A 22,599-nucleotide genomic window follows, 5' to 3' on the forward strand; every position below is an offset into this window, starting at 1 on the left:
GTGCGGTGTTGTACGGTATACTGAGAGAAGACTGCAGTGTTGAAATAGATCAGATGCAAGCAACAAACCCACAGTAACAGGTAGGAGGGCAGGACACAGTTCAAACGGGTAGGAGAAGGGGGAGCGGTGTGGGGAGAGGATTAAAGGGGGCAAAGAAGAGAGACTGGAGGTGGGTCAGGACACCGGATACCAAGCCACTGAGAGATCAGAGTCACCTCACCAGAGTCCCAATAACAGGACAAAATGCATGAGAAGAAACAAGGCAACACCAGGCGCAAAAGAGGAGTACCACTTCCTGTTTGAGGAGAGTGTTTAGGAAGAGGAGACAGCAGAAAAGGGGGCACCGATTGGTGAAGATTGTTGAAGGAGGGGTGGGACCTATCAGAACGAGTTAGGAATGCACCATGCTTCTGTCCCCTTCAACGAGGGACAGAGTTGGAGGAGAGAAAAGAGATGGGACAGATCAGAAAAGTGAGGTTGTGCGAAGAGGGTGCAGTGTGATATGGGTTACAAAACAGGGGAAGAACAGGGGCAGCCACATACAGCAGATAACCGACCACTGTGGACTGACAGACAGACAGACACGCAGGAGTGCTGTACTTACAATCATCTGTGGAGGGAGAGCAGTGGGAGCAGGTTGTAATAATAATCACAACAACAACCAGAGAAAAGGGTCAGTCAAGCTGCGAAGAGCCCCACATCAATCAAAAACACAAGTTTTGGCCCCAGGGCTGGAGTAATGTGGCCCAATTGACATCTGTCTGAAACCTTGACTGGATGCTGGATGATGGCAGCCACAACTAGGTTCTTTTACAAAATCTTTGTCTTATATAGCAAATAGGTGTTTTAGACTTTTATTAAATCTTCAAATAAAGAAATTATCTGAGACAAATGTGCAATTTAATTGATTTTTTTTTACCTTTCAATAAACTAAAATGGACAGGCTGCCTTCCTGAGATTAAACCAGTAGTTGTAATATTGGCAAGCACTGTGCTTGATAAGGATTTTTACTTTTTTATCAGTGATATGAGGCTCTTTAGATAATCAAACATAAATAACATGTATATCAAAAGAAAAAGAAAGGAAAACAAAGAGGCTGCTTTCCATAATGTATGAGACTTTTTGAAAGTGGGCCAGATCCTTTGGGCAAAGAAATCTTTGCCACTTTGTTGTGAGTTACTCATGAAGCAGGAATATCTCAAAATAATTGTTGGCTGACATATTGGAGAGCAGCCATGAGCTGATGTTAGAATGATATGGTGCAATCCTTTTATTTCCATTCGCTTTTTTTCAAAGGGCTTGATCCTGATTGTTTGAATGAATGGAGGCAGTGAGGAGCAATGCTGAAAATATGGTGCACAGGGGTTGAGAAGAGAACTGAATGGCATGTAGATGTGAAGTTAAAGCAGTTTGAACATTTGTTTATATGAGGGTCAACACAGAAAATGTTTTCCTTTATATTCCCTCTTCTCATTCTCCACCTCCTGCTCCTTTTTCATTTGATGCTGCCTTGGCAATTAGAGGTGTGTAAGTACGTTTGTGCATGTGTGGGTTTACATGTGCTACATGCTTTGTAAATCATTTTTCTGCTGTCAGCTCTATGCTGTAATTACAATCCAAACAAAGAAATTTCCATCTCTGTTTATAAAAGTATTTACTCTGATTCACAATAAATAAAAAGCTTGCTCTAAGATGGATAATATGGTGTGTGCGTGTACATCTATCTACAATAAAACATTAGTTATCAGTCTTTGCACATAATCTGTAGACTGTTGTTTATATTGTTTCGCATCTGTATGACTTTGTGCACTGATAGTTGTGCATGCTCTCACCGTTTGGTCTGTTAGAGGAGGCAGGACGATGGTCTTCTCCATGGTGTTCATCACCAACTTCCACAGCTCCTTTAATACACGTTTCAGCACAGTCTTCTCACAGATTTTAGCAAACAGAGTTAGGCTAACAGAAGAATGGGGACACACGAAGGAAAAGAGACATATGACCAAAGAAAATATTAAAAGAGGCTTGAGAAAAGCACAAAAACTCAGATTTTTACTTTATTTTTTCTCTTTCTCTTTCTCTCCAAGCAGTTTGAATGTTGTGTAACGACCGTGGCGTGACACAACCCACAGATAGAAATCAAGTAAATTTTTATCTCAACATTATGAAAGTTACTGTGTTTGGATTGCTCAGTCAGCCTCCTCTGCTTTTACAATAAATTAAAATGTCACATTGCCTTACTTGCTGTCCAGGAACTCCATGATTGGCTGCAGGACATTGTCAGCATCTTGGGCCACGCTGCTGGCATTTCCTACATTTGATGTTCCCTTCACTTGAGCCAAGATGTCTCCCATCTGCTTCACATTCTCCTCAATATGAGGCTGGAAACTATACAGGAGAAGATCAAGCTTTTGATGATTTATGCACTGCAGAGATGTAGTTTGCAGTGTTGCATCTTTGTATGAATGTGTGTAAGTCTCTACCTGACAGAAAACACCCTGCTCAGATCGTCCATGACATTGTTGAGCTTAACCTGCAGATCTTTCAGGATATCACTGGCCTCCACACATAGCTACATAACAAACATTAAAATGCACACAAAAAAAATTGATTAAGAACACGGAACCAGAAATCTGTGATCAAACAGGAAAATATTGTACTGCAAGATATTTGGCAGCAGGCAGCTGAAGAGGACTTGCAGTTAGGAAGTTTGGGAAAAGCCACAAAACAATTACTTGTAATTGGCAAATAGACAATAGATAAATAAGTAAGTAAGTAAATAAATAAATAAATAAATAAAAGTATCAAAGGTTAAATAAAGTGCACTCCTAATATTCAATGTCATATTCATTACCTCACTTCTTGTTTAAGGGGATCATTGTTGATTTTGATTGGCTGTTATTGAAAGAAAAACTTTTTACATCCTACTAGTGACTCTTCTGAGGCTTTGTTTGGAAACCAAGCTGGAACTTTATAGTGCGCTTTGAACTTGACTTGATTCAAATGCCTCAAGTTTAAAAAATTAATTAGATTAAAAAAAGCTGTTTGTAAATTAACCTTCAACTTCAACCAGCTGATGGCGCTACAATGCTCAATGCACCAACATGAAGGAAGGAGGAAGAAAATGAGAAAGTGTATTATCGATATGTGTGCATGTGTATCTAAGTTAGTGAGAAATGCTGACTGTGGTTGATAATCAATAGCAGAACAACTCACGTCTTTTCCACCCATGGCTTCAAACATCTTCTCCAACTGAACCCTCAGCTGCTGGATGTTGTTAATCAGGATGCAGGGCTGAGAGTAAGACAACACATGCACATTAGAAAGACTCATACCTTTCAAACATGTAAGGCAGATCTGTGTATGTATATATTTAAACATAATGACTTGTTATCTCAGAGACAGCTACTCACTACTTTGTCCATGGTAACATAGTTGGCAAACAACTTGGAGATGATATCAGCATAGGACAGCAGTACATTGCTGATAGTCTGGAGATAAGAGCAAAAACAGACAGCATATAAAGATCTCTTTGATGTGTCTTGATTTTATGAGTGATCAAATTGCTCACTACTTTCACATTAAAGCTACCTTGGCAAATCGCTTCATGTAGTGTCCGACAATCTGTGGATCCGGACACTCTAACTTCCTGATGATCTCAAAGCTCTGGTTGAGCTGGGAAAACACATCCACCACCGAACAGGAGAAAAGAGCATGTTCGGATGTGACCTGGAACTGCAGGGCAGAAAACATGTGGAGGAATATTAAAACTTGGGAAAAAAATATGAGAAAGGTTTAACTTTAATAGATGAGATCAGGTAGCAGGTGAGCGGTTGAGATTCAGTAAAGGTGAGCAACATATGACCTTTACCTAACTAAGACATGTAGACAGACCATTAAACGCTATATTAAACTGGACCTTTGATGTCTGTCACTGCATGTCCAGAGTGTGAGATCTCCCGAAGCAGACCAGCCATAAAAACAATTGGACGAGCACTCAGTATTAGATGGGGGGCTTCTGTCTGTCTCCTAGTAATTGGCTGCTGGTTAGCACCTGGTCCCTAATTGGCAAGAGCTGAGTTTGTAGGTGCAACTCAGGGGATTGTGGGTAATGAGGTAAGGACAACTTTCCTGAATCGAAACTCTCTAATGAGGCCATTAAATCCAGGTATCCTGCTGTAACACATTTAACTTCCTCTGTGAGCTCAGGAATGTCTCTTTTGAGCAATTCGCATCTGTGCTGCTGCAGTGTGTACTTAAACTTTTGCATTGGAAGCAGGAAGGAGAGGAAGAGGAGAGTGTGGGACATGAGCAGGGGGGAACACGAAACTTTGGATGATAACTGTGAGCGTGACAGAGGTGGTATAAAGGATAGATAACAGTAATTTAGCCCTAATGACAACAGTGACTCAGCATTTCCAGAGGACTGAGGGGGGGATTAAGGGAAAAGTACAGCTGGAAACTTTTACCCCATCTTTTTTGTCTCTTTCCAAAGCACCATGCAGAAAGTCACGGGAGACTTCTTCGTTTTCGTCCAGCCACTGGATGACGAACGGCTCAAACCACCTGTTGAGAATAACAATATTTATATGCACAAACTAAAATTCCAAATTATTTAAGATATTTTTTTAACAGATTTTAACTTATTTTTTTTTGTGTTATCCAGATGTTTGTTTACATCTTTGCAAAACAAGATGGCACTCACGCAGGATATTCAGGCACTCTGCTCTTGAAGAAGGGCAGGTCTTTGCAGTACTCGTTGTACAGCCACTTCACCTTGAAGTGCAGGTTCATGTAATCTGCACTCTTGCACAAGCGGTTTTTTTCATGTTCTGAAATAAGAAGAAACACGTAAATTCATAAAGAACTTTTGTGTTTCTATTCTCTGTATGTAGATACCATAGATGTGATGTGTCTCAAGTATGATGATGATTTTAAGTATGCATTAATTCATAATGGGGCTAATTCATGCCAGTTTTAAAACAACTCATATTTCCATGCTTTTAAAAAGGTATGGGTAAGGTTTTGCACATCTTCATTTGTCAAAACTAAAATTATTATAAAAAAATTAAACCAGATTATGTCTATGTGCAGGAAATTAAACATTAACATAAAAAATTAACATTAACATTGAAACAGTGTTTTCTACTACCCGGGTGGGTATTTTTCCTTTAAATATTTTAACTAACAGTTTAAGAATTAAACAGGAAAAATAAAAATAGGAGAAATTTCCTTAAATCCAGTACATATTAACCTTATCAAACTGTCTTTTGTTGTTTTACAGGGTTATTAGTGGAAAGATGTCTGTGTCACAGGATGGTTGTTAGGGGTGTTGAACTGAATCATTTCTATGATGCATCGTGATGGGGATGTGGACGATTCTGCATCAATGCAGCAACAAAACATAATAAAATATAAGTAATGTAATGTATAGTAATGATGTTTCTTGATTATCCGGCAGTGGAACAATAAAGTTCTCAAGCTGAAAATAACTATGTCATTGTTTACATGTTTATGTTATATACAGAAAATTCAGATTAATTTCTGAAATAATTATAATTAAAAAGGGACTTCATAATTATCTGACTGCTTGTATTCTTTGGTGAAAAAAGTAGCAATGTGCAGTAATAAATGAAATTGAGGATGCAACACATAGTGATGCATCATCATGCATCGTTGAATCGAATCAAGTCATTGACAAGATAACTGTAATCGAAACCAGACCAGTGAAGATGCACAGCCCTAGTTGTCAGTCATGAAGCCAAAGGGCTGAGTTACACTCACCTTCCATTGCATACTTCATATCCTGAGCAAACAGGTTCCACATCACTTCAGCACTGATTTTACCCACATTGAGCTCCTGGGGAAATCTTGATGAAGAGGGAGAATTTATATGAAACTGAGCAATGAAATTATGTTAATTGACTTTTTTAGAGTAAATCTTTTATTTCACTAAGCAACACTTGTTAATTTTTATTCTAATTGTGGTCCTGTGGTTTAATTGTGTAAGTGTGAAACAACAGATTTTTTTTTATTTTCAGATTTTCCAGATTTCTATTTCAGTTTATATTGACTATTGTTCAGAAGACAATCATTAAGGAAATTAAAGCTGAATCACTCTACAGATCATCAAAAAAATGTTTAATTAGAAAAGTTTTAGGAAAAAGAAATATGACAAAGATAAAGAAAGCATGGATACATACTGATTTAGGCAGGGAGTGTAAGAGTTCTTGTCCTCCTCAATGATGGAGACAATAAGTGTGATTAATTTGGACCAGAAGTCCAGATTCTTGATGCTGGGTCCTTGCTCCTCTGGAGGCACAGCACCCTGTTTAGCCTGGAAAAACAGACCTACAGTCACTATGAAGCTCAACACATTTTTAACATTTGTGGAAACATTTGCCTGCTTTCCATTGAATTTTTAGACGACTATCAGGAAAGTTTGCAAAAGCTGCCAAGTTTCAAACTCTTCAGATAACCTTGTTTTCTCCCTCTGTTCTGATAGTTGGATCCAGTTTGCTTGGGTCCCTTTCTGTACATTTATCACTTTCTGCCATTCCCTTCATTAGTTCCTGTTTTCTTCAGTAATATATGTGTTTCTTACTGTCATGCTCCATATATTTTTGTCTTTGAGTGTTTTGGTTCTGCTTTTTCACACTGCTTGGATGTATTTGAAAACACTTAAACTTGAGGTGAATGCAAATGGGTAAAAAAAAACAAACAAACAAAAAAAAAACAACCAAAAAAACAAACAAACAAACAAACACCTATAGTAATGTTTAATAGTAAAAATAAGAGGTGAATAGAAGTCAAGGTATTGGGGGTAAATATTTATGTAGCTTCAAGAAAAAACAAAGGAAAAAATAAAACAAAACTTGTGAGACTTTTCAAGTAGCCTTTTACACCCTGTAAATACTCAAATATGGCAATGCCAGGGTTCATTGTGGAAGGCACTGAGAGTGAAAGACTGTTTCAGGGAGCATGAAACATATTTTTTCACATGTTGATTGTCCACTACAGAGTCTACACCTTTACTCCACAGAGAATCTTTATCACCGGAGAAGACTGTCCATTTGTCCCATTATCAATATAAGATCTTGTTGATAGATTTCTGCAACTCTGGAAGGAAACCAAGCTGTGACACTGCATAAACTTATTTAAATGACACCGCATCTGACTCATATCACAGCTCAGTATAAATGTTGTTGTCTCACTTCCTCGTGCCATCTTTCTTTAATCCCAGCACCTCTTCAAAGTTCATGGATAGTGTTTATATAAAGCCATAGGAACCACTTTATTCTACTGAACCACTTCCATGAGTATCTTTTGTCCTCCTCTTCCATATTTAGACCTCTGGAGGACTTAATTTTCTGGAACTCTGCAGCCTACCCTGCAGACTTTTGTTAATTCCCTATAAGTTTTAGTTAAAACATTTGCAATACTTTTTCTTTTGACCTGCTAGAATTCAGGTTCTTCGCGTGGGTCATTTAATACTGAACCCTAAACAACCTCCATTACTGGATGAGATAATCATCCAGTGAGATAATCAGAGAACCTCAGAATCCAAGTAATATTAGCGGGAGCTTTACTAACAGAGGGATGTTTTGGTGAGAGAAATTGTGTTAATTCAAAAACTCATCCATATTTAGCATTTACAGCTCACACAGCTTAAAAAGACTCAGAATGTCAACAGCCTAGTTGACTTCTTTGAAAAAGTTGAGGATGTTCTGTAAGAAAGAAAATATGCTGCAGGGGTTGAAGAGTGAAGAATGATCTTGCAGAGATTTCTACAAAATATCACAGCGTCTCTCAGGATGAAATGTTTTATTCAAAGGGAAAAATGCTTATTTGGGATTCACAGGGGAGTCTGAAGGGGCTGGTATTTAATGAAGGCTCCAAGCAAGTTTTAGACATCCCTGTTAAAATCTGCTGCAGGAGTGATGGATGAAGAACCTGACCTGCCCACACTGTGAAGATTATGGGAACTCGTTACAAATTCACATGCAGAGAACAGTCCCTGTGTGTTCAACACATCAAATAAAAAGATACACTCCTAATGGGAACAAATCTTTTTGTTCTTGTTTGTTGAGGGAACACCCCTAGTCAACTTTTAAATGATCACTACATGAACTCTTCGAATAATCTTATAAATCTCCCTGCAAGTTCTGAATTTTACTTTGAAAGAAAAATTCTAATACATATTAAGGTCTGTTAAATACTCATTCATTTTCCATACGTGCGTCATCCTAACATTACATAATACTGCGTAAGCTATAGCTTCTTTTACTTTAAACATGGTAACAAACACTTTTAGCTTCATACGGTTTATTTCTAGCCTGTACATAATTATAATCATGCTGATTAAACAAACAACTCATATGTTATATGACAAAAATAGAGATGTAAATGTGTCCACTTGTGTCCTGTGCTGTCGTTTCTTACCGGGTCTGTTTGGTACTCGCGACTGTAGAGTTCATGGCAGTTATTAAAGATGTACTCGTAAGTGGAGTTGAGGCAGGCTTTGACACAGTCTTTCACTACCTGACTGGCTCTGGGTGGAGACTGAAGCTCTTGGACCTGAGCATGCAAACAGACATCGTCACACCATCGTCATGGCAACACAGATAACAAATTAGTTAATCCTTTAGAGGAGAAATTCATTATGGAATTTAGACCTAATTTAAGTAGGACGTCTTTTTTTTTAGTCTTTTGTTTGTTATTTTCTGTAAAAGTCAAATCTTTGAGAAAATAATTTGTGAAGTTTGATGCATCTGCATGGAACACTGAGCAAAATGTCTGTCTCATTTTCAAGAAGAGGAGAAAAAAATGCAGCAAAAAGAACCTAAAAAGAAGCAGAAAACAGAAGATATTGCACCTTCATTCTGAAGAAGGTGATACTGGTGAGGAGGTCCACAGTGGACTTGAGGTCTTGCAACCTTTCAGGACTGCTGGCTGGGAAGTTGTTCTGCAGTTAGACAAAAGAAAAATAGATACAGTAACACGACACATCACATCTGCCTTTGTCCCATGTGTTCATGGACAAGTTCCATCATGGTCACAAAATTTTTACTGCCAGCACTGCTTTCATCTTTCTGTGTGGGAGTGGAGTGTTTCCTGAATCTGTCTGTGCAAGCTTCAGAGGAACTGTCACTCTAATTAACACATCCATGGCTATTGATTTTAGTGCCTCTCATAAAGGGAAATGTATGACAACAAAGAAAAAAATGACAGATATTACAGAGGATATATCGACATAATTTGATTTTGCACAGTGAGATGAAGAGCAATCTTACTCGGTACATTGACAGATCGATCCTCAGAGAGTTGTGCAACTGATCAAGCAGCTTGACAAATCGCTCCTTCTGTGGGTATAAAAACACATGATAAATTTTAATATTGATGAAAATATAGCAGAGACACTTCATTACTTAAAATACAATGGTAGATTTATTTGCCATCAAGAACAAAAGACAATTGTGAGATCTGGTTATAAACAAACTTGTATGTCAAAATCTGATCGAGTTGCAAAATCTTGCCTTCTGTTTTTGACCAACTGATTACAGAAAAAGACTGCAGGTGGTGAGGATGCTAGGACGAATGTCTGCAGAGCTAACAGTCAGCACAGGATCACCACAGGGCTGCTGTCTCAGTCCTAAACCTTTCACCCTGTACACAGATGACTGTGTCTCCACCCAGGATAACACCATCATATATTATCATAATATACTGTGTATAAGTAAGCAAAGTCGGGGTACAGGAGTCTAGTGAATGACAATGTTGGCTATGGTGAGGGGAATGACCTCAGCCTCAGCATAGACAAGACAAAAAAAATAATAATGGCCTTCAGGAAGAATCCACCCCATCCCCCACCTCGTAACCCTGCTTTATTACTTACATTTTATCTATTTTATTTTAGCTTTTTCTTTATGTTTTTATTTTATTTCTTTTAATGTTTGTTTTTTAATGCACTTCTTATTGCTTCAAGCACCCTGCTGTAATGCTTTTAATATTTTATGTAAAGCACTTTTGAATTATCTTGTACATGAAAAATGTGTTATACAAATAAATTTGCCATAAATTTGCCTTTGCCATTTTCAAAGGGACTGAGGCAGAGAGGGCTGATAGCTACAGATTCCTGGGCCTACAGGTAACAGCAGATCTGAGCGAGACCTTAAACACTGCTGCCAGTGAAAAAAGTCCAGCAGAGACTTTATTTATTTCCTAAAGCTACTCAGGAAAGCGGGCCTACGCTGTCGCCCTCTCACCCAGGTCTACAAGGGATTGATAGAGAGAATCCTCAGCAGGTATCACTGTCAGGTATGGCAACACCACACACAGAGAGAGGATAACTCTGCAAATAGTCATAAAAAGTGCAGGAAGAATCATCGAAACTGAACTTCCCTCCATAAACACAATCTTTTAGTAGAGAGATGTTTTTAGCATTTTGTCATGAGAAGTACTGAGATGACGTTAGAGACCGATCCTAAAGTGTTAGCATAGAAATGCTATCAAAAACTCAGAATTTAGAGTCTGTGCATGCAAAAAACAGAAATCAGGAATATTATATGCCGCTCAAACAAACTGATGGTGATGTCAACTTTATGTTCTCTAAAGATTGTGCTGAATATTTTTGCTGTGACTCACCCCAAAATTCGAAGCAGCAAAGCGATCAGATGCAGACACATTGTTGGTTGCCTGGGTGGTGTGAGCATAGTAGGCATTGATGTTAGCCAGCAGGGTGCTCATCACTGCAGGCACACCAGGGCACATGTACTTAGAGGACAAGCAGGCAAAGTGGCTGCAAATGAGGGATGAACAAACACTGGAGATTAACAGCTTAGAGAGCTTAATACATGAAAGCAACTGTCCAACAATGAACTAAAACATGTTGGATCCTGTTAAAATAAGAGAGGAACATACGTCATGGCCTGGTAAATGGACTCCACTCCATAGCGCATGGCAAACTCATCCACTATTTCTTGGGGAGTCTCCTCAAAATAGACCTTCCATGCATCATCTCCTTTGGCATCAGGGATCTTTACCACACCGTTATTCTGGATATCTGTCACGTAATGGAAGAGATTCTACAGTAGGAGGGAAAAAAGACAAGAATGAGACAGTGGGAAGGCAGAAAGAAGACAAACTATTCAGAAATTTTTCCACCTCTCACAGAGTTGTCACCTAATTTTAAATACATTTAATTGTACAAAGACCACATTACAAGCTCTCTATTTGTTGTGTGTGTTGGATGTGCTGCAGGAAGTGCCACAAAACTACATTGCGAGGCCAGCATGAGGCACTGTTTCAGCTATAAAACTGTACACCACCCTAAAACACTCTCATTGGGTTTATGGGCACTTATATGAAGCAGTAAGAGTGGTCATTTTTCAGTTTAGGTTCAGTTAATATGCTCTGTTGAGTAATGAACCAAGTAATGATTCCATACAAATCTGGAATTGGTCCACAATCAGTCAGGGGAGTTTTCTGCACAAAGCCAGAGCAGAAATCCCTCTGATGTCTTTGTTGTTGGAAGTGGTACTTATCTTTGTAGAGGACAGCAAACTATTAACTTGGAATGGATCAATTATGCAAATAACCATTAGTAAGGTAAATTAACCTGCTCACCACAGCTCATTAGGTCAGAAAAGAAATCCATACTTATAAACAGAAGGGGAGGAGAAGTTGTTTAGTAGGGGCTTTTGCATCAAAAAGAAATAGCACAGTTCTATGCATAGTGACATAAAAATATTTGTTTGGAACCTAAAATACTATTTCTCTTCAAATATAAGATGCTAGTTGGATTCTAATGGGAATTACACACAGTCTGTGTATTGCTCATGTGTCTGAATAGCCTAGCTTTTAGCTTGTATTTTTCAGCTCTGAGGGAGAAGCAGTTTATATGCTGAACAGGTGCATGAACCACTAATTCATACACCTGGTTCAGGAGTGTTTCCCAGGAAAGAAAAGTAACAGACCACAAGGACAAGACATGAGTTACTTATTGCAGTGCATCTTGGTATGCATAGAGAGAAGAGTAAGTGCTGTATAGTTACAGGCTGCTGATGGGGTTTTTAAGTTAGGGCACAGACAGAAGCATCCACATAACAAAAAACCTTAAAAAGTCTCTAAGATTTAAAGTAATCATCATAGTTATAATAATATCATGACTTGCCTGGATAGATATTATTTTGTAAAGGAAAACTAGAGACCAAGTGGAGTAAAAGCATCATATAACTCTCATAAAATTGGTACCTAAAAGCTATTTTCAAGAAATGATTTTGAGAAATATTTCATATTTTTAATGGTACTCAGAAAAAGTGAGGTTACCTCATGCAGACAGGTGTACTGAACATGATACGGGGCAACAGTCTCCTCTCCTTTGATCTCCACACTAATGTGCATGCGGATAGCCCCAGACACAGCTGACTTGTCCGTACGTTTGTCTGCGAAGCACACAAAACATACAAAAACAAGGTCACAGAGCTTGTTGGGGAAAATATTTTAATCAAAAATTAAAAGTTAGTCCTACAACTGCATGATAAGCTTATATAATCCAAGGCAATAAGAAGCTGTGGGACCATTATTGTTTAGTTGATCAAAATCAAAATGTCAACTGACCCAGATTGTACCAGACGTCCATCTCTCCGCTCAGAGTGCGCACCTCAATGATAGTTTGACCAAGGAAGTCATCTGACTCTCGCTTGAATTTCTGCTTCACACGAGACTTAATGTCATCGTCTTCGTCCCAAACTCGCACCTTAATGCGGTCTGAGGAGTTGTGGCATTCACTACATAAACAGAACCAGAAAGTGAGTTGTGGCCACCAAATATGGTGGCTATAATTGAAGTTTGACAAACATAGGTCAGTTTTTTGCAGGAGTGGAAGGATTTATAAGCAATTATTAACTTAAGCCAGTTGTCTGATGAAAAAATAAAAAGAAAAAAACATTCACACTTACAAATTAAACGTTTCCTCCCAGACAGGGTTGAGGTTGCCGTAGATGGTCTTGGTCCTCTTTTTTGTTTTTCCTACCTGGACAGTTACATAAGGATCACTGGAACCAGTTTTATCCTTGGCTTGTAGACCCTGAGCACACAACACTGGAAAGGAGGGGGAAAGAATGAATAAAAACTGGTAATCCATTGTGGTTGTATATGTTTTGATGCGAACAGATTCCCCTAACTAATCTGACCTTTATCTGCTCCACAACTCAATAAACACAACCTTCGTTACTTGGATACAGATGGTTGTTTGTTCCTTTTATTAAGTAGGCCCAAACCCCAGAGGATTCTGACCATGTTGGGCAGCTCCCTGCAAAGCTACTGTACTGAGTAAAAAGTGACCCCCACTCACCTGTAATGCTAATCTTGGCTGACCATTTTGAGGTTCCATCAAGTACACTCTGTTTGATCTGCTTCATATGGGTGACATGAGTAGCTTTGACCACAGAGAACACCTCCTGAATGAGCTCAAAAATCTCGGGTTTGTTTCTCTCACGGATCTTCATGCGGTCCTTAAGAACCATGATGATGTTCTGGGTTCGGTCCTCTGCACCATGTTTGGAGCTCTTCTCTGCTGCTCCTGGTAAGCAAGAAAACCAAGACAATAAACAATAGGATTAGACATTTAAAATCAAATCAAATAGTGGTCGTATGTCTGATGTGTTAGACAGAAGTGGGTATACACTTATTATCATAAATTTTAATGAGAAAATCTAACTGAGGATACATTTCTATAATGTGTAAGACAATACATGAAATTTAAATCCAAATTAAAGGTAAAAGCGGAAGCTTATGTAGGTGATGAAAAACTTAGATCTACTTCATGAATTAGAGACAAACAGAACTCCAGGGTAACACAATGCTGAGCAAAAGAGAGACGAAAAGAGAAAGGTAGATAACAAAAAAGACAAATGGCTTTTAATATCCTACCAAGAAAACAGGGAACATAATAAAATAGGAAAAGGAAGGTGGAGGAAGACAACTTTGTGCTTGGCACTGACAAACAGCCATTAGAGGAAATAAATTTACTAGATGGTTTTCTCTTAAGAAAAGGGAGAAAAAAGAACTGGCAAAGAAAAGTCTAAAGCATTTATATTGAGTTAGTAGAAAAATGTTTTATGAGCAGAATACAGGAATACAGACAAATAAAAAAATATCGAATATATAGCAGATATAGCAAAAGATGTTTATGTAAAACTATTTTAAGCAGAAAATCTTAATAAAAAGTAGATGATCATATTAACAGAAAGTATCTGTAGCTAACAGAGGCTAACTTGAGCTAACGCAAGCTAACGCAGCAGCTTGCTAACAATTACGCAAACTGGAACTAATCTTCGCCAAAATTAGACAAATTGACCCAACTATAACAATCAAAAAATTGTATTTATTTGTTTGTTTAATTGCTGTTAGTAAAATGACAATACTGTTAAGTAAAGCCAGTAAAGTCAAAGTCAGAAGCAGATGGTTTGTATTGGCGAAAAGAGGAGATTTTACTCTTTTCAACAAGAAATTAAGTTTAATCAAAATATGGACTTTTCCCTTAATGTCCAGCCATTAATAACTTTAAATAAACAAAACGTAAGGAATAACAATTATTGAAACTCCTTTGAGTATGAAAAAGTTTGTAATTCTGACATAGATTATGTTTGTATATGTTTGCTTCAATATTACAACCTAGAGTGCATGTTCTAATAAACTCATAGATATATCATAAGTGAATTGGACTGCACTATAATAGTTAAATACAGTTACTTATTAAAGCAGGGAATCATTAAATGGGAATGTTTCCCAAAACTTGTCTTACTTTGCAGACAATCGGCATTGAGCAGGTCTTGGCACTTTTCGTGGCATTTGACTCCACATTCAGTACAGCGCATGCCTTGGCGAGCAATACCCCACAGCAATCCTTCACACTCATAGCAGTAAGTGGGCGTGGTGGCTGTCCACACCTCAAAGTTGTGTGGTGTGGTGCAGGAGATAGGATATATAAGGGCCTGGAGGGTCTTCTTATAGACGTGACTCTTCTGCAAGGGTACAGAAAAAACTAGTTTAAGCCCAGCTTTGATGATATACATTAAAAATAAATGACCTTTGATATACTTGGTCTTAATAATCCAAGTGACGACTGACCAGTTCTTCATTATGCAGGGTGCTAGATGTGAGGGCTGAGGTGATGCCTGCCTTCCTGGAGTTCTGGACCAATGACTGAGTGACATTAAAGAAGAGATTAGATCCTCTAAACTCAAACATGAATACATGAATTAATGAATGTTGATTGTCATTGCATTAATAAACAATACAGCAAAACTCAAAAACAGGCGTCCACTCTCATACACAAGTACATAATTAGAAAAAGAACAACACACAATAAATAATGTAAAAATATCATTACAATGCTTAATAAAATGTGCGTTTTAGGGATTGCACATTTAATATCTCAGCACTACATGAACATTTAGCATGCAAATTATTTTTCTGTCATAACTAAAATGTTGTCTTTAATATAAGACATGGCTTTTATATGCCCAACACAAATATTTGAACTCAATATATAATTTTCAATAAGAATTCAAGTATAGATACTTTTGGAAGATGGGCATGAAAAACAATTGCAGAACACTTGCCTGATCATTGTGCACTAACTTAACATTAGATATTACATACTTTATATGCACCCATCTGAGTGCAGCCAGTGAGGTATGTATTATTTTCATCTGTCTGTTGCAACAAACAATATGTGCCAGCAGCAGAATTACAGGTTACTTGTGTGAAAAGTGACCAGTCCAACAATACTCACCATTGCCTGTTGCAATAAAGTGGGGAGAGAATTGAGAGAGATTTTATATTAGAAAAGATATGACAATAAGAATTGATTGACCTGAAATTAAAGCATTACTTATACATAAACTGAATTCATTTGTGGTTTAGGAGTGAGAATCACAATAAAGGAAATAAGAATCAAGTGAATTCAGATGAGGATACTATGAAAGCAGGGAAGATTCATAGACTCCTGCAAACAGACTTGATTATTTGTTACCTGAATTTAATAATACTTTTTGTTCTTTCAGGCAGCACCCAGCCCTGTGCAGTCAATCACCCGACACACTTTGGCAAATCCTAAGTGTGTGTGCTGTTGTGAAAGACAGAAATTGTGGGGGGGAAACAAAGCAGGTGCAGCTGCCTATGTCTGCCTGTCAGTGGATGTTTATTTATGAATGGAAACAGTCTTTCAAGGTAATTACTTGGTTGTGGTACTGCTTGGATTGTATATGTTCAGTAAAACAGCACACTGAGTTTTGCCTGACAGCTGATATTTAGAGTCAGAGATATGTTAGTCCCCTTCTAACAGAGCATTTTTGTATAAAAGTCATTTTTGGTATTTCTGAAGCCATCCTAGTCATTCTCATTGTTGTCAATAAGCATCTCATCTACCAGTTTGTAAAACATCTAATAGATAACTTTATGGTAAAGAATGTTTAGCTGTCCCTTTTCCTTTCTAAAAAGTTAAACGAAGAATATTATGTCATATGTACCAATGCAATATCATTTCAAGGTTATCTGAGGTAGAAACCATAACTATGTTCCACACTGAATGGTAACCTAAGATATACAAATAAAGTGACATTGTTTGTGCAGAGGGTTTGTGAGAAAGTGAAAGCACGAGATGATTGCATAGTCAAGTAATAAAAGGCCTTTTATGTGGCAGCATATCAGGCATCAATAAATCTTAAGCATTGACCCCTGGGGAATTTAGTGTATATGAGTCAAAAGGACTAATTACAGGGGGCTAGAAAAAAAAATGTCCTTATAGGAAAAAGAAGCAAAGAGTAAGAAGGGGTAGTGTTGCACCAGGCCCTGCCATGGACAAACCTGATGCACATCACCGCAGTCAATCCCCAGAATTCTAATCACCTTCACCTGTAGTCAATCAGCTCCTTGGACTATAGCTATATATATATATCCCAGATCCACAGTCAACCACGTTGGCCTTTCCTGCTCTTCCCTTCCCGGTCTCGACTCACCTGACGCTCTTTGGATTCCTGAGATTTCTCCTTGACAACTCCCAGTCGTAAGCTCATGTATTCAGAATCCGCTCCTGCAATAAACCTTATTATTTCCTGAACTGCCTGTTCGAGGTCCATCTTAACAGAAGGTCCGACCTGAACGAGAAACGAGGATGGATCCTTCCACCAACCGTTTTTATGGTGATCCTCAGCAATGCAGCGGCTTTCTACTCCAGTGCTCTCTCCACCTGGAAATGAACCCCAGCAGGTATCCCACCAATCGATCCAAAATCGCTTATATCATCTCATTACTTTCAGGACCAGCGCTCCAGTGGGCTGAAGCTATATGGCAGCAAAATAGCACTGTGACACACTCCTTCACACAGTTCACGCAGAACTTTCGGGAGTTGTTTGGGATTCCCCCCGGAGACGCTACCATCCATGAGGAGCTGTTTCGTCTTCAGTAAGGACACACCCCCATCACGACACACGTTCTGAATGTGTTTGGGATTCCCTCCGGAGACGCTACCATCCAGGAGGAGCTGTTTCGTCTTCAGCAAGGACACACCCCCATCACGACACACGTTCTGAAGTTCCGCAGCGAGTGGATGGAATGAAGCCGCCCTTCTTACTCATTTCCGGATGAGTCTTGAGCCCTCTCTTCGCCTTCAACTCTCAACCCACGATGACAGCCTGGGGTTAGAGAAATTCATACAATTTGCCATACAGGTTGCCCGCAGGAGAGAGCGCTGTCTCCAGGATATACCACCAGTAGTTTCAGCTCCACCCTTGAATAATCCTGAACCCATGCAGGTGGACGCAGTACGCCTAACACCCACTGAGCGGCGCCCACATCTCGTGAATGGGCTCTGTCTGTACTGTGGGCAGGCCGGGCATCTTATTGAAAGATGCGCCATTCGTCCTCCACGACCATGGGCGAGTTTGGCTACTGTTACCTCCACTCCATCCGATCCCCTCACCACTCCAGTTACATTACCTCTGCCTGCTGGTTCTCTGACAGTCACTGCCCTCCTCGATTCAGGCTCCGCGGGGAACTTCATCTCCGGGTCCCTAAGACGCCTACAGCTCCAGTGCCACCGTTGTCCTACACCCCTCGTATTCAGTCAATCAAGAGCAAGAATCTTACTCAATGCACCATTCAGCTCCAGACCTCACAATTAACACTCAATATAGGATGTTTACATCAAGAACAGATCTCCCTGCTAGTGTTGGAGTAGTCCAAGGCCGATATCATCATCGGACAACCATGGTTGCAACAACATGCTCCAATACTATCTTGGAAAACTGGGGAAATATTGCACTGGGGGCCCACCTGCTATCCTACTTGTTTTCCCCGGCTATCACAACCATTGCAGGTAACCAAGGTCATACTCGGATCCACTACCATAGAAAGTCCAGATATTAGCCCCAACCATAACATTCCACCCGAGTACAGAGATTACCAAGATGTTTTTTGCCCTCAACGAGCAGCCCAATTACCCCCACATCGCCCTTGGGACTGCGCTATTGACCTGATCCCCGGGGGGTAAACTTCCTGCAGGTCGAATATACCCTCTCTCCATCCCAGAGACCACAGCAATGGAGAACTACGTTGCCGAGGCCCTGGCACAAGGTTACATACGCCCTTCCACATCGCCGGCGGCCTCCAGCTTCTTCTTTGTGGGGGACAAAAGATGGTGGACTACGACCTTGGATTGATTATCGAGCCCTGAACCAGATCACCACTAAGTATAAATATCCCCTTCCACTGGTGCCGTCAGCACTGGAAACCCTTCGAGGAGCTAAAATTTTCACCAAACTGGATCTCAGAAGTGCGTATAATCTTATCCATATACATCAAGGGGCCAAATGGAAGACAGCCTTCATTACACCCACTGGGCACTATGAATATCTGGTCATGCCATATGGGTTAGCTAAAGCCCCTTCAGTTTTCCAGGGGTTCATGCACGAGATTCTCCGTGACATGATTAACCGGTTCCTGATTATTTACATTGATGATATCCTTATCTTCTCTCCAGATCTTCAGACCCACATCAACCACGTGAGACAAGTGATTGAGCGTCTCAGAAACCACAACCTGTTCTTAAAGGCTGAAAAATATTCTTTTCACCAGTCAGAGGTCGAATTCCTGGGCTATCTCGTGGGACCTTATGGGGTGAAAATGGATCAGAGAAAGGTTCAGGCGATACTGGACTGGCCAAAACCCATGACGATAAAAGCTCTTCAACGTTTCCTTGGTTTCTCCAACTTTTACCGCAGGTTCATCCGTAACTACATCATGGTAGCTTCTTCTCTCACTGCTATGTTAAAACACCAGCCTCGATCCCTCACCTGGACTCCTGAAGCAGACAAAGCCTTTATACATCTGCAGCAGGCCTTCATCTCTGCCCCCGTCCTACAGCAGCCTGACCCAGATCTTCCTTTCTGTGTGGAAGTAGATGCCTCTACTACCGGAGTCGGAGCAGCCTTGTCTCAACAATCTAAATGGTCCCATCACCTTCACCCATGTGCATTTTTCTCAAAGAAGCTAACACCCACAGAGCAGAACTATGACGTGGGTAATAGAACTGTTGGCAATAAAGCTCACACTGGAAGAATGGCAACACTGGCTGGAAGGGTCAAGTCATCCTTTTGAAGTCCTGACTGATCATAAGAATCTAGCATACCTGCGGGAGGCCCGTCATTTAAATCCTCGTCAAGCCAGGTGGGCACTTTTTTTTTTTAAAACCAGATTCAACTTTACTATCACTTACATTCCAGGGTCCAAAAGCTGCACTTTCCAGATTGTATAATAAGGAAGACAACTCCGAGGTTCCCGGGTCCATCCTGCCTCCTCTAATGGTCATCGGTGCAATCCAGTGGACTATTGATGATTGTATTCAGGAGGCCTTGGAAGCACAGCCAGCACCCCCAGAAACCCCGCCAGGTCATATCTTTGTTCCTCCAGACTACCGAATGTCATTGAAGCCACTCACTCCACTCCAGGCACAGGACATCCAGGGGTCCAGGCCACCATGGCATTGCTCCAACCTCGATACTGGTGGCCGGGAATGTCGTCTCAGATCCGTCGTTTTGTGGCTGGGTGCGCCACCTGTGCTCAGAGTCCCCGTCACCTTCCGGAGGGGAAACTACGGCCATACCGATACCACAACGACCTTGGTCCCATCTAGGTGTGGATTACCTGACAGATCTTCCCCCGTCTCAAGGTAAAACATGCATACTAGTGGTGGTGGACCGGTTCTCCAAAGCCTGTACATTAATCCCTTATCCAGGTGTTCCAACAGCTGCAGACACAGCCCAGGGTCTCTTCAAGCAGGTGTTCCAAAACTACAGACTCCCCGAGGATATTGTGTCTGACAGGGGACCCCAGTTCATCTCCCGTTTCTGGTGCGCCTTCCTTCGCCTACTGGGAATCACTGTTAGTTTGTCTTCCGGTTATCATCCTCAGACTAACGAATAGACGGAAAGGAAGGCACAGGAGGTGAGTCGGTTTTTGAGGAGTTTCTGCCATCATCATCCCTCCTCATGGAGTGAGTTCTTGCCATGGGCAGAGTACGCCCAGAACTCCCTCCGTCAGGCTTCCACCCATCTCACCCCTTTTGAATGCATCCTGGGATACCAACCTCCGCTGTTTCCTTGGAACGGGGAAGGTGCCAATATGCCAGCGGTGGACGATTGGTTACGAAGCAGCGAGCGAGTGTGGAGCCAGGCACATCAACACCTGCAACGCGCCATCAGACGCTTCACCACCCAGGCAAACCGACACCGCAGCCAGGAGCGCCAGTATGCGGTGGGCGATCTAGTCTGGTTGTCCACCCGGGATATCCGATCCCGCCACACCTGTCGCAAGTTAAGTCCCAGGTTTATTGGTCCTTTCAAGATCTTTGCGCAGGTTAACCTGGTGACCTACCGGTTGGAACTGCCCGCGTCATACAGAATTCATCCTGTCTTTCATGTTCCCCTACTGAAGCCTTACCATTCATCTATGGATTCTACCTCTTCCTCAGGGTCTGGTGCGGGGACTGCTGCCCTTCCGCCACCTCCTCCTCTGCTGGATACCGTAGACGGACCTGTATTCGCCATCCATTGGATCCTGGACTCTAGGCAACGCCGGGGTCGCTTGGAATATTTGGTCAACTGGGAGGGCTATGGGCCTGAGGAACAGTCCTGGGTTCCCCGTATCGATGTCTTGGACCCCTTCATGCTCAGTGAATTCCATCTTCGACATCCCAGTCGACCTCGACCCTGTCCCCGTGGTCGACCCCGTCTTCGGTCCTGTCGTTGCCCTGAAGGGCCTCCTGGAAGGGGGGGGAGGGTACTGTTGCACCAGGCCCTGCCACTGACACACCTGACGCACACCACCGCAGTCAATCCCCAGAATTCTAATCACCTACATCTGTAGTCAATCAGCTCCTTGGACTATATATATCCCAGCTCCACAGTCATTCCCCATCTGACCTAGTTTTAACCACGTTGGACTTTCCTGCTCTCCCCTTCCCGGTCTCGACTCACCTGACGCTCTTTGGATTCCTGAGATTTCTCCTTGACAACTCCCAGTCGTAAGCTCCTGTATTCAGAATCTGTTCCTGCAATAAACCTTATTTCCTGAACTGCCTGTTCGAGGTCCATCTTAACAGGTAGCTTTGTATATGAAAGTACTGACTGCTGGGCGGAGTGAGAAATGGACTGGAGAGATGTGAGACACTTAGTCGAGGGAATATAAATAGATTAGTGCAGAAACTCACCAGATCTCTGACCAGAGGCATAGCTTTCCTTTTCCTGAGGTCTGGCATGCTGTCGATGCTATACAGAGCACCACCCATGCTAGACAAAATAAATAAAAATAAAAAACACACCCAATGTGACAATAGTTTTATTTCCGGCAAAAATTGTCAAATAAAAACTGAAAGCAACTAATCAACTATACCATTGGTTTAACTTTTGATAATTTATAGATTTTCAGTAACTGTGGCATCATCATGGTTACTCACCCTGCTGATAAAAGCAGAGAGGCTATGCCGACACTTTCTCCTCGGGCCTGTGAAGAAACAGAGGGATGCAATGGAAAAAGCAAGGACGGGCAGTGTAACATTAAGGACATTAACTGGAAAATGCATATACCTCTTGACATTACTGCAGTTAATGTTAATATTTAGAGGAAGATCAAACAATAACTGAAGTTCCTTATTGACAAGCTCTGTTTCATTGAAAGTTTGACTATAAGCTATTCCCTGAATTAATAAGTGTAAAAGTAAACAGTCATATAACTGTGACATAAAAAAACAGTAGTTTAGTTTAGTCTAGTTGTGTGGTTTGTAATGAATATAAGGACATTCTTGACTTAAGCAGTGACCTTTCAGAGTTGTCATAGAGGGCCAAAATGATTGGAGCCAGATGGCTAATCATGTAATCACTCTTCTAATTCTATCTTCTCTATAACTGAAAGACATCTTTGTCTGTTTGCTTCTTCAAAGACTGACACACAGTCTTTGACTGATGTCACAATGATGCACAGAGGTACTCCTGACTGAAATAAGTGGCAGGATTTAAAGTGAACCCTTAATGAGAGTACAAC

At 40.7% G+C, this 22,599-nt stretch overlaps 1 protein-coding gene across 6 annotated transcripts in view; it reads right to left on the reverse strand.

Moving 5' to 3' along the window:
- unc13a (unc-13 homolog A (C. elegans)) overlaps positions 1–22,599 on the reverse strand; it is a 49,195-nt gene that overhangs the window by 11,307 nt on the left and 15,289 nt on the right. For 4 of the 6 annotated variants that reach the window (XM_042006444.1, XM_042006441.1, XM_042006443.1 and 1 more), the window contains exons 12-35: positions 22,016–22,062; positions 21,770–21,848; positions 15,797–15,802; positions 15,130–15,204; positions 14,804–15,023; positions 13,352–13,579; positions 12,957–13,098; positions 12,616–12,785; positions 12,325–12,440; positions 10,918–11,081; positions 10,642–10,795; positions 9,291–9,359; positions 8,873–8,962; positions 8,440–8,574; positions 6,201–6,334; positions 5,782–5,867; positions 4,703–4,829; positions 4,467–4,563; positions 3,589–3,732; positions 3,411–3,488; positions 3,214–3,291; positions 2,481–2,569; positions 2,239–2,385; positions 1,833–1,956 (exon numbers count right to left, since the gene is read on the reverse strand). In XM_042006444.1, the coding sequence (XP_041862378.1) occupies positions 1,833–1,956; positions 2,239–2,385; positions 2,481–2,569; positions 3,214–3,291; positions 3,411–3,488; positions 3,589–3,732; positions 4,467–4,563; positions 4,703–4,829; positions 5,782–5,867; positions 6,201–6,334; positions 8,440–8,574; positions 8,873–8,962; positions 9,291–9,359; positions 10,642–10,795; positions 10,918–11,081; positions 12,325–12,440; positions 12,616–12,785; positions 12,957–13,098; positions 13,352–13,579; positions 14,804–15,023; positions 15,130–15,204; positions 15,797–15,802; positions 21,770–21,848; positions 22,016–22,062 (2,799 nt within the window). Of the gene's footprint in view, positions 1–604; positions 611–1,832; positions 1,957–2,238; positions 2,386–2,480; positions 2,570–3,213; positions 3,292–3,410; positions 3,489–3,588; positions 3,733–4,466; positions 4,564–4,702; positions 4,830–5,781; positions 5,868–6,200; positions 6,335–8,439; positions 8,575–8,872; positions 8,963–9,290; positions 9,360–10,641; positions 10,796–10,917; positions 11,082–12,324; positions 12,441–12,615; positions 12,786–12,956; positions 13,099–13,351; positions 13,580–14,803; positions 15,024–15,129; positions 15,205–15,796; positions 15,803–21,769; positions 21,849–22,015; positions 22,063–22,599 lie in introns of all 6 variants that reach the window. The other 2 variants (XM_042006442.1, XM_042006439.1) reach the window with 1 other exon arrangement.

This window comes from Melanotaenia boesemani, chromosome 14 (assembly GCF_017639745.1).
Source record: "Melanotaenia boesemani isolate fMelBoe1 chromosome 14, fMelBoe1.pri, whole genome shotgun sequence".
Lineage (NCBI taxonomy): Eukaryota > Metazoa > Chordata > Actinopteri > Atheriniformes > Melanotaeniidae > Melanotaenia > Melanotaenia boesemani.